Below are 12226 nucleotides of genomic sequence, written 5' to 3'. Positions count from 1 at the left end.
ATCTCAGGCCAAAGTTAGACCTGTTTGCAGATGCAAATTCCTAGCTTAAAGCCTCACAAATTTAAATTCAACACCAGGAAATGGATACATCCAAGGGTAGGGGGTTGGCCAAGGGGAAAAGGGTAGATGCATGAAGTGGGGAAGAGGGCTAGAATGTAGCCAATAATTCATTTTACATACAAAATTATGAAAGGGAAAAGAAGGGGTCGGTTAAAGGGGGGGTGAGAATGTTGAACGGAGTAACACTGATTAAGATGCACTGCATTCATAAACTGCTTTGTTATCTGGCACCTCCCTTTGTATAATTACTTCAAAGTAAGAAAAAGTAAAAGAAAAATTCTTACTTTTAAATTTTCTTAAAAATGTGCTGTGTGGGCCAAGTGTTGGTAGCTTGGGCCTGCAATCCTATCTATTCAAAAGGCTGAAGTTCAGAGGATCATGTTTCAAAACCACCCCAGGCAGAAAGGTCTGTAAGACACCATCTCCAAAATAACCAGTAAAAAAACTTGGCTAGAAGGCTGGTTCAAGGAGTAGAGCACCAGCACAAGTGCTCAGTTCTGAGTTAAAATCCCCAGCTACCATCAAAAGACAATTGTGTTACATTTCTCAATTTCAATGGTCCTACTGGCTTAGTCACTGGAGACCCAGGGTCCTGGAATTTACTACCTACTGAGTCACTTTCCAGCCAATTTTGCCTATCTGGGCCTCCACTGCACATTCATAAAATGAGACTAAAAGAAACACCACTTCCTACTTTCAATGCAATAACACCATCAGAATAATTGACAATATACAGAAAACACTTAGAAAATACCCTTGAGGGAAGAAAGTCTGAGGAATTATTAACCATCTAAATGAAACTAAGACATGGTAAGCACTAACTTTCCTGCCCTTTGTGAAATGACTCTTAGCCATTCTTGAAATCCATGGGGAATATCAAAGAGAAACATTTCTCAGTGGGTTGCAATCTGTAGTGGAGGCCAAACCTGACTCTGCAGGGCAGGATGTTTTCAATGTGTCATTAACTAGAGCTCTGGGGACACTATGAGACAAAAAGTAAGGACCAGAGACGTGCCTGGCATCCAAAAGGAGAAAAAAATTCCCTTAAGCTCATTTCATTTGGATTTGACTCCATATAGATTGATATAGGTGATCAATGTGCTGTGAACATTTCTTAGTGAAAAGTCATTGACATATGAATGGAGACAAGGATTTCTAAAATTGATAACTAGTTAACTATTAATCATGTCTATATTCCATGAGAGAGTGTTTTAGTAAGGAAGGGTATCCAAGGTCACTAATGTGCAAACTTTCTTCTTTCAGCAATTGCAGACACTTTCCCTTAACTTTAGATCTAGGGCTGTGAAAGCAAATCCTACAGCACACACACAACACAAACATGAGAGAGAGAGACAGAGAGAGAAAGAAAGACAGAGACAGAGAGACAGAGACAGAGAGACAGACAGAGACAGAGAGACAGAGACAGAGAGAATAAGTTTTTCTTACTGCAATAATTTCTTCCAGTAAAGAAGTAAGCATAAAAACATTTAAAACAAGGAATTTCATATTTCCTCCTATGTTTTAATCCAAGTCATTCATGAACACATAGCAAAACATGAACAAAAATGATTTCTTACCATCTGATTAAGTTTTGAAGAAAGTATTAGAAAGGACACAAAGTTGAAACCTCTGTTCAGAATCCCCAAGGATTCTCCAGACAGGTTACAAAGCAGAGGAGTAAAAGGGAGATATAACTCCATCTCATACTATATCATTTAGTTCTTGTCAATGAAAGCCATATAAAATCATTGTTATGTTTAACAATAAAGAGAAGAAACAACAGGGTTTGTTAATGTGGATTACTTCTGTCATCTCACTAAAGAAACCAAAACAAATATCCTGCAGACAGCTTTCCTACCTAAGAAACAGGTTGGATTTTGAACTCAAAGCCAAGTCTTGTGTTTTACAAAATGAAGCTTCTTTTTCATCACATTCCCTTATTAACTACCTGCTTATTATATAATCTCATTCTAGGACAGCTTGTCCAAGTGTTCATCTATAACAAAGCTCATGTACAGAGAATCACAGTCTGAAAAGCATTAAGAAGAGGGCAAAGAAGTAAAGGATAGAGGGAGGTAGAAAGGGAAAAAGAGAAGGTGGCAGGGAAATTGCAACAAGTGTCCTATTAAACAAATCCTTTTAAAAAAAGAAGAAAGGAAAGAATGGCAGGAGGGAAGATTGCTTTGAAAGTACAACTCCACTAAACTTCTAAATCTGACAACACAACAAAATATCCTCAGTTGGATAAATTCAACATGACCATAATGTTTTCTGCTTAACAAATGCTTAACGTGTTTAATTTTTAAAAAATCAACAAATATTCAGCTCACCTTCCCACCCTCTCTGTCTACCTTCTTTTCTAGAAGCCTACTCATCTCGCTTTAGCAAATGAGAGCAAGTCCTGAGCAATCCCATTAATCTCAAAATTTGTTTGTAAATGACAAGAAAAAGAATGCAATTAGTATGAAGTATGGTAAGAAATTAGAAATCCTAAGTTTTATTTCTGTGCAATTCACACACAGAAACAATTACTAGCTCGATGAGCAGTGTGCATAAATAATGCCACTAGAAGTGGTATTGTTATACTGTATCCCTGGAACCAACATCCTCAGGTAAATAGGTGCACATATCACACATCACATTTCATAGCGGGGAAGTGCACACATCATACTTTGCAGGGGGGACATGAACATCCGTGATTGACTCCACATGGCAGTATTATGGAAAACATGCTGTGAAGAACACATGGATAATTCTGTATTAGAAACCAGAGCCTCACTTCTGAGAGGAAAACAGCACAGTGACATGAATCTGTCCCTTCATTTCTTGTTCATCATAGGATAATGAGTGTGCATGGTAATCCTAGATGCAAAAATATATGCCTCTCCTGTAATGTCTCATGTAATGATCTTTTTATCATTCTGGCATACTATTGCTATAGACAATAACAATATCAGATTAAATGGAATGAGGGAATTTTTCTACAATACTTTGATTTACACTTTCAAGTTGGAAAATAAAGGCAATGCTTATCATCCATCTATAAACCACAGCAGAAAATTACCCTTGCTTCTTATCAAAGACATGTTTGTTTCTGGTTTCTGATTTCCCAGAGCAAGTAAATGATGACTACATCTTCACAACAGGCCCATGACTTGATGATGAACAAGCCCTTCAATCTCCGCCCTTCAATCTCCGCACACTCCATGTTTCACTGAGATTTCTGATGCATCCAAATCCAACCCCATACAACTCTTCAGATCCTGTGGTTCTTAGGAGACCCAGGTTTCTGCCTTTGGACATTAGACCAGAAAGCTAATTTAGTTTGCTACATTTTGAGTGTTCTAGAACATCGGCATACATACGTCTTCCAGAGGATGTTATGCACTGAGACTCTGCAATTCAAGATTCTATCACAAATTGTTTCTAGAAGAACATTCGTGAAGCTAGGCACTACATTCCATCCCACAGTCTCTTCGCAGACCATGTAACTAGCTGATCATACATTTTCACTGACACTGGTCAAAGAACAGAGAGCAAACTGGAAGTCATACAAACGATATGAATAGCAACCAGGAAGACATGGAACATTTCATTACTGGGTCAAACTGGATTAATATGTTGCTTTATTTAGGTTCCCTGTGAAACAGAAAACCACTCTCCTTTCAACGTGGCCTTTCCTCTCCTCTGTCATATACCTTCTCTGCTTTTGATACAAAAGTGTGAATATAAGACAGAAAATGACATAGTCTTTAATCAAAGGATCCCCAAAAATCTAGTAAAGAGAGAAAATTTCAGGAACAATGAGGACCATATCTACAAGAGCAAAACTCTATGTATATTCCCACAGGTCCTGGCATATGATCTAAATTAATGTATGCCTAAAGAAAAAATGTAAAGGCATTTAATTATTCATTAGTGAAGTACTTCATACTGATCTGATAGCGAGGATGACCATAGTGTGACAGAATGATGATGATGATGATGATGATGATGATGATGATGATTTGGCATGTCAAAATGACATTCCAAAGGCCATAATGGAGAGATCTAAACATTACCACTCAGCAGCCCATCTGTGGATTGCTCTAGATACCTTAGCAGTTGTTTAATAGTTTGATCCATTATAGTCAGAGCTCAGTAGCTTATCAAACTAATGGAAATCACATGATCACTCCCCCCAGCCCTCCATTCACCAAATTCTGCTTTGAATGGCTTTAAGCAATTATCTCCAATCACTCATGTCATAAAATATTTCTACCATTAAGGTTGTCTGTATGGATGGACAAAAGCAATTGTGGAGCTCTTTGGGAACCTCAAGCCTGTGGAAATATTTTATAGCCTCCCATGTGGACCACACAGAATAGGAATCAGATTCTAGCATTTTAAAATGCTGGTATCTGACTGAGCTCAACTCCAACAGGTTGTTTATCACATTTCATTTATTTCACATTTATCACATTTGGAACTTTTAGGTAGTTTTTCCAACTTAGTCCCAGACAATACTAGCATAACTTTGACTGCTTATCTATTTTCAATTCATTTTAACCAAAGGTAAGAAAACGTATTTTTATTTTTTCTTAGGATAAGAAAATGTAGTGCTAGTGGCTTTGAACCTCAGTCCCCAGATCTTAGCCTTCTAAGTAGCTAGGATTTCAGGCATGAGCCAATAGGGCCTGGCAAAAAATGAAGTCCTATGACATAGTCAGTTTTGAAAACTTGACTTAAGAGTGCATGAATTTAATAAAATTTCTTCCAGGGCTTTTAAGGGGAAATACTTACGCCATGATGCCTGACAGATGAAACATCTCAGCTGTTATGTAGGATAAGTAGCTGTACAGGAAGACAAAGAGTGGTTCGATAACTCTGATATTATGAGTGAATCGAGTGGTAAATGCTGCTATAAATCCCAGGAAGATGCCGATGAGCACTCCACCAATTCCTACCACAAAGAAGTTAGCAATTCCTGCAAACACGTCAATGGTCTCAATGGTTTTCATCTGGCAAAATGACTTGAAAAGGTTGTACAGGACCTGTGGGAGAGAGAAAACACGTTGTAAGATCTCATCTAGTCTCTTCTCTCTCCTCCTGGCCCCACACAAACCCGTCAATGAGTGACCTTTCCTCTGTGAACCTAAGTGGATGAAAAGGGGTAATGGCTAGATAGTCATTTGTAGTACATTTTAATTTTGTGGATTTTTAAAAAACAAAAACATTGTTTTTGATGAAAAGTGTGCTGTCAGAGAAATTATTTCTAAATGTTAAAGGGAAGGGGATTTCAAGGTTGTTTCCTAGCTTACTGTAAAACACTGTATTGTCAGATCATCACTAAAATTCTTTAAAAATATTTGTTTACCACCCAGTATACCCAGTTCTGTTCTTTTAGCACCATTGTTTATGAAGCTATGTGTCAGAGTAAAACTTATCAGTACTGGCATGAAATTGTTTACCTCACAAAGACCCACCATGGAGTCACACAAGGAAAGTCCTTCTCCCAAGTCTTCACTACAGATCCACCTCCTCATTCCACCTATGTATATGCTTGATGTAATATGAGATTCAAAAGAATGTTTATATCCCTCCTGGGGCTTGAACTTAGAGCCTCAAGATCTCACATGGCTTTTTTACTTGAGACTCTCACCTGAGCCACCTCATCACTTCTGGCTTGTCCAATGGTTAATTAGACATAAGGGATTCACAGATTTTGCTGCCCGGTATGGCTTTGGCCCAAGACCTCAGATCTCAGCCTCTTGAGTAGCTCAGATTACAGGTGTGAACCATTGATCCCCAGCCCAAAGGAATTTTTTTTAAGGCAGCAAGTATGTGGTGCGGTGTGATGAGTGGGGTAGGGAAGAATGTGTGTTGTAGTGTGTGTGTGTGTGTGTGTGTGTGCTGTGATTTCACACATAGTTTATGCCTCGGTTGTCTAGTTTCTTTTACAGACTTGGTTTAATTCAAGAATGCTAGGTACTTCAAGTCTGCTGAGCAATATGCTTTCAACCATTGGAGGGGGCACTGAGCCAGCTAGATGGGGAAGAACTGGCTTAAGACTTCCCTTTTGTTTTGTTTTTTTCCCACAAAACTCGCAAGACCAGTTCAAGTCAAGCAAGTTTCCTGCATCTATTCTTGATGATATTTACAACTTGGGGGGGGGGGTATATGGCATCTTCAGGAGAGCCAATTGAGAAGGATATTTGAGATCAGGGCTCGATGACATTTTCATTTGGGTTCTGAAAAAGTAAAAATTGATCCAGTTTGACCAAGGTCAAACAACACAAAATGTCAGAGGCAATATTAGACTACAAGTCTGCTGACCTGGTTAATGTGTTCAAAGCATGACCCTGGTTAGTGAGTCACTCTCCCTACTGCTCACTTGCCTGCCACCTCACTATTTACAGTTTAGTTATGGCCATTAATGACCATCTACCACTTTATAAATCTGATATATATTTTTATTCTTCCTGATTATATACATCTTACTGTGATTTCCACATTGTCTAGTAGATGCCATAGATAGATAGATAGATAAATAACTATATAGGCAGGTAGATAAATATGTATGTAGATATATAGTATATATACATATATAGCTTGGTTTTCAAAAATTAGTGATGATCCAGAGAGCTGTTTTTCTTTTCTCTTAATTCTTGGTGTAACTCTCAAGAAAACTGGGCTTCCTACCCTCAAGAAATAACTTAAAAATGAACAAGACCCGTATCTTGAGGAATGAAACATTGAAAATATTATCATTTACTAGACCAAGAAGAAACTGATTTCAAGTAGACTTCGCTGTAGCTTCCTGTTGTCAGCCAGAGGCTTGCCCCAGCCACCAGGTTACCATGGCAACAACATGACACAACCACTTTCTGGAGAAGACCAGAGATGTGCTACCTCTGTGCTTCAAGATAGCTGAAGGCAAAGGTGACAGTCACCAACACTCCAAAAGAAAGAGAACATAGAGATAAGATTTTTAGTTTGTTTTCTCATAGAGAAGTTCTAATTTTTCATTAAAAGCCTCTCTCCTAGGTTTATTTGGGCACTGAATTTCTGTCCCCAGCCTCTACCACTCCTCACTGCCTCCAGCCTGCCGGAGAGAATTTGTTTGAAACTGCTGGTGACCTTACTTTAGAAAAGCTTTTTATTTATTTATAATTATCATTTATAATTATTATTAATACCTTATAATACCTAGAGCATCTTCTACTTTTCCTTTCCTCCCTCCTTCCCTCTGGCCTTTCCTCTCAGCCTTTTTCTTCCTTCCTTTCTTCTCCCCCTCATCCTTCCCTCTCCCATTTCTTTCTTCCTTCTTTCATTCATTCATTTCTAATTTTGCAGGGGAGGGAATGGTCCTGAGGCTTGAACTCAGGGCCTAGATGCTATACCTGAGCTTCTTTTGCTCAAAGCTAGTGCTCTAACACTTGAGCCACAGTGCCATTTCCAGCCTTTTCTGAATCATTTATTGGAGATAAGAGTTTCATGGACTTTCCTGCATAGGCTGGCTTTGAACTGCTATCCTCAGATCTCAGCCTCTTGTGTAGCTAGGATTACAAGCCTGAGCCACTGGTACCCAGCCATTTTTATTTTTTTTTAAACTGCTGTCCAACACTTTGGAAAGACTGGAACAGGATTTTACCACTGTTCCACAGAACACATCTTTATACAGCTTTGCCCTTGTTTTATTTTCTGCCATTTTCCTTAGTAGAAACCAGTCCGTAAACCTAGAGTAACTCTATCTGTCTTCAAAGTAGAGCAGCTGAAGCTGCTATTCCTACCAAATGCACTTTTGGACTTCTATAGCCCTTGTGATTCACCCTTTCCTCTGGCTTCCTACAACATGCAAATGAGCTGCCAAATCATTCATCACATTCTGATATGCCATCTTTGGTTGGTGGTTCTGCCTCTCAGTTGAGTGCCATATTTTCTCAATGAAATTGGAAGGTCCTGCACTCACTTAGTGATTCTCCTCCTCCTCTCTCTCATCTCCCAATCCTCATCTCACCCCATGGAGGACACTGATAAGGCCTCCTGATGAAACTCGGTGATTAGGCTCACAGAAAAGGGAGAATCTACAAATGACCATACATTCATAAGCCTTACAAAACTATTTTCCTGGCAACTCATCATCTACTCTATTCCCAGATATCTCTGTAGATATTGTAGAGAGTGAAGCTGAGTGCCAGATACTTTGCTTTCAGCTTACTGAAGGAAGTTTCAATTGGATCAAGCTGTTGCCCCCAAATGCTCACACCATGTTGGAGGCAAATCTTACATAGACACATTATCTTGACAACCAGAAAGCCTTCCATAATGACCATAGTGTTTTATGCCAAACTTGACACCAAGGAGTCATAATGAATGAGATAAAATCCTTTAATTACAATTATCCACAAATCCATACATAGTTCATTCATACTAGATCCTTGAATTTCACCCAAGTGAATTTTTGCAGAAAAGAGGTTTGAAATTTTCATTTATATATGTATATTTATTATGTATACATAACTATGATGTACATAGGCTAAAAATCTATCTCCTATGAATCTGTGAAAAATGGCTTCAATGAGTACAAAATTAACCCACAAAAATCAATAGCTTTTCTGCATAACAACTATAAAAAGAGAAAGTGAAATCAGGAAAGTAACTCCTTTTGTAACAGCCTCATAAAAACATCTAGGAATTAGCTTAACTAAATATGTGAAGGACCTCTATGAAGAAAACTTTAAAAACCTGAAAAAGGAAATTAAAGCAGATATAAGGACGTAGAAAAACCTCCATGTTCCTGGATTGGGAGGATTAACATCATGAAAATAGCAACTGCCTAAAGGTATCTACAAATTCAATGCAAGAACCATCAAAATCCCAACAACATTATTCAATAAAATAGAAGAAGCAATCCAAAATTTCATATGGATTAATAGAAGACCTTAAATAGCAAAAATAATCTTTAGCCGGAAGAACAGTGCTGGATGAATATCCATATCAAATTTCAAACTCTTATCATAAAACCATAGTTATAAAAAAAAGCTTGGAACTGGCACAAGAATAAGCCTGAGGACCAGTGAAATAGAATTGGAGACCCAGAAATGAACCCACAGACTGATAGCCACCTAATCTGATAAGGAAGCCGAAAACACAAAATAAAAGAAAGACAGCCTCTCTGGCAGACTGGGGTATGTAGAAAACTGAAGTTCGATCCTTCTATACAAACCTGAACCAGAATCAATTCCAAATGGATCAAAGACCTCAATGAATGATCAAGTACCCTAATAATATTACAGGAAGGGATAGAGGAAACACTAGGGCACCTTGGCACAGGTTGAAACTTCCTTTTTTTTTCAGTCTTGGGGCTTGAAATCTAGGCTTGGGCACTGTCCTTGCACTCCTCAGCTCAAGGTGAGCGCTCTACTGCTTGAGCCACAGCGCCACTTCCAGTTTTCTATTGCTTTATTGTAGATAAAAGTCTCATGGACTTGCCTGCCTGGGCTGGCTTTGAACTGTGATGCTCAGATCTCAGCCTCCAGAGTAGCTAGGATTGCAGGCGTGGGCCATCGGCACTCGACCTAGGTTGAAACTTCATAAATGAAGATCTAGAAACACAGCAAATCAAAGATGGTCTGGATAAATGAGATTGCATTAAACTGCAGAGTTTCTGCACGGCAAAGGATGCAGCTAGTATGATAAATAGAAAGCCCACAGATTGAGGGAAGATCTTTACTAGCTGTACATTAGACAACATCCTCATATCTAAAATACAGTTAGAGCTCAAAAGATTAAACCACCCAAAACAAATTTCCAAAGAAACAACAACTCCATGAATAAGTGGGCTAAAGACTTAAAGAGAGAGTTCTCATAAGAAGTAATAAGAATGGCCCATAGACATATGTAGAAATGTTCTCTGTCCATAAAAGAAATGCAAAACTGAATGACATTGAGATCTCACCTCCTCCCAGTTAGTATGGCCATTATCAAGAAAACTAATAATAACAGATGTGATCAAACTACTGCATTGTTGGTGAGAATGTAAAGTTGTTCATGCACTCTGAAAGAACTATGGAGATTCCTCAAAAGACTAAACATAGAGCTCCCCTATGACCTACCAATCTCATTCCTGGGCATTTACCCAAATGATAACAAACAAGGCCACAGTAAAGTACAACCATGTTCATTGCAACATTATTTACCATAGCTATGGTATGGAACCAACCCAGATGCCCTCAGTAGATGAATGGGTCAAGAAAATGTGGTGTATATACACAATGGAATTCTATGCCTCCATCAGAAAAGATGGCATTGCCCCATTCATAAGGAAATGGGAAGACTTGGAAAATTTTATATTAAGTGAAGTAAGCCAGACCCAAAGAAATATAGGCCACATGGTTTCCCTCACTTATAATAACTGGAATATGTCTAGGATATTCTTAGCAGAGGATCACAATAGCTCAATAACTATGTGCATAAGACCATCTAATTATCTTATTGATGCTAGTTGAACTTCAAGAAATGGAAACAAGAGGCTTTGTTTTTGTCACTCATGGGGCTTGAACTCTGGGCCTGGGCGCTATCCCTCAGCTCTTGAGCTCAAGGCCAGTGCTCTACCACCTGAGCCACAGCACCACTTCCAGCTTTTCCTGTTTATGTGGTGCTGAGGAATCAAACCCAGAGTCTCATGCGTGGGAAGCAAACACTCTACCACTGAGCCACCTTCCCAGCCCACAAAGGCTTTTTTAGTGTACTATATTCCCTGTTGTCACTGTTTTGATCTCTGCACCCTTTTCTTGTATATAAGTTTATCTTATTTGGGAAAGGGAGGAAGAATCAAAGAAAAAGGTGGAACAAATGGTGAACCAGTGCAACAGTGATATTCACTAGACACTATATTGGAAATAAACTTTACTTGGTGGGGAGAGGTGTCGGGGGAAAGTGGGGAACTGGGAGAAAATGAGGGAGGGGTAGCACTGCTCAAAAAGAAATGTACTCATTACCTTAATTATGTAACTGTAACCCCTCTGTATATCATCTTTACAATAAAAAAATAAAAAGGGGCCTCAGTTTGACATTTGCATTTTTAGGAGATTAAAATTACAGTGGTGCCTATTTGCTAACTTACATAATAGGCTAATTTGAAAACTGAGTGCTCCTATACCTGTCACAGGCTCAGAGGCTTATTCACTATGATTATTTCTAATATATGTATAAGTATAATAGGTAGCACATATTAATGCATCATATATTTCTTTCATATGTACCATAAACTAGGAATTTCATATTTTGAATTTTGATTTAAAATCTATAATTCATTGAAATAATGTGAATCATACACATACACTGTGAAATGCAGTTGTTAATGAAAACAGCTCTATTCCGAGTGAGTAAAATCTCTAGGTCATCTTTTCATGTGAACATAAAGGACAAACATTTTTCAATAAGTAATTTTAGGTGTCTTCTGCAAGTTGCAAAGTCTGACTTAGGTCTCTCTGAAGGATTCACTGCTTGCCCTCTACCTTCCTATAGTGAAATTCCACTCCATCCATAATCTACAGTGTCTGTCTTCTGGGTGGGATACATCACTAGCTTCTGACTGCAGAGCCGGCCCTCTTTAACCAAGCCTAGTAACAGAGAGATGACTAGGAAACAGAGGAGGAAGCTCCTTAAGTCTTCTTGGAAGCTTTATTAGAATGGCTGCATTAATAGATTCTAAGAATGAAACTGGAAATTACCCTGTGAACATTGTATTTGGTAATGTGCTACTGTGGAAACAACAAGACTTCTCAGATAACAAAGAATCTGAACAATCTTTGGAGGTTGAAAAGCTTTTATAAAATATTTATTTCTAAGGAACAATACAACAATTTTATTTTTAAAAATTATAGCTTTCTTAGATGTCAGTGCCTCATACCTGTAATCCTAGTTATTCAGGAGATATATCTGAGGATTGCAGTTCAAAGCCAACCCACACAGGACAATCCATGAGATGCATATCTCTAATTAACCCCCTAAAGCCAGAATTGGAGCCATGGTTCAGATGGTACAGTAAAAGTGGTAGCCTTGAGCAAAAAAATCTCAGGGACAGGGACCAGGTCCTGAGTTCAATCCCCAGGACTGGCACCCAAACATACAAAACTGACAACAACAAAAACCCACAGAGATTTATTGTTTCCAACTGTTT

The 12226-nt window shown here is 38.5% G+C and overlaps 1 protein-coding gene across 1 annotated transcript in view; it reads right to left on the bottom strand.

Annotated features, from left to right (window-relative positions):
• Positions 1–12226, bottom strand: part of Slc9a2 (solute carrier family 9, subfamily A (NHE2, cation proton antiporter 2), member 2) — a 111046-nt gene that overhangs the window by 57637 nt on the left and 41183 nt on the right. Inside the window, exon 3 of the mRNA XM_013019740.1 lies at positions 4843–5093. Coding sequence (XP_012875194.1) covers positions 4843–5093 — 251 coding nt within the window. The remainder of the gene's footprint in view (positions 1–4842; positions 5094–12226) is intronic.

The sequence above is a fragment of the Dipodomys ordii genome, unplaced genomic scaffold (assembly GCF_000151885.1).
Source record: "Dipodomys ordii isolate 6190 unplaced genomic scaffold, Dord_2.0 Scaffold47, whole genome shotgun sequence".
Taxonomy (NCBI): domain Eukaryota; kingdom Metazoa; phylum Chordata; class Mammalia; order Rodentia; family Heteromyidae; genus Dipodomys; species Dipodomys ordii.
The sequence above is the reverse complement of the archived record's forward strand: the minus strand, read 5'-3'. Positions and strand labels throughout refer to the sequence as shown.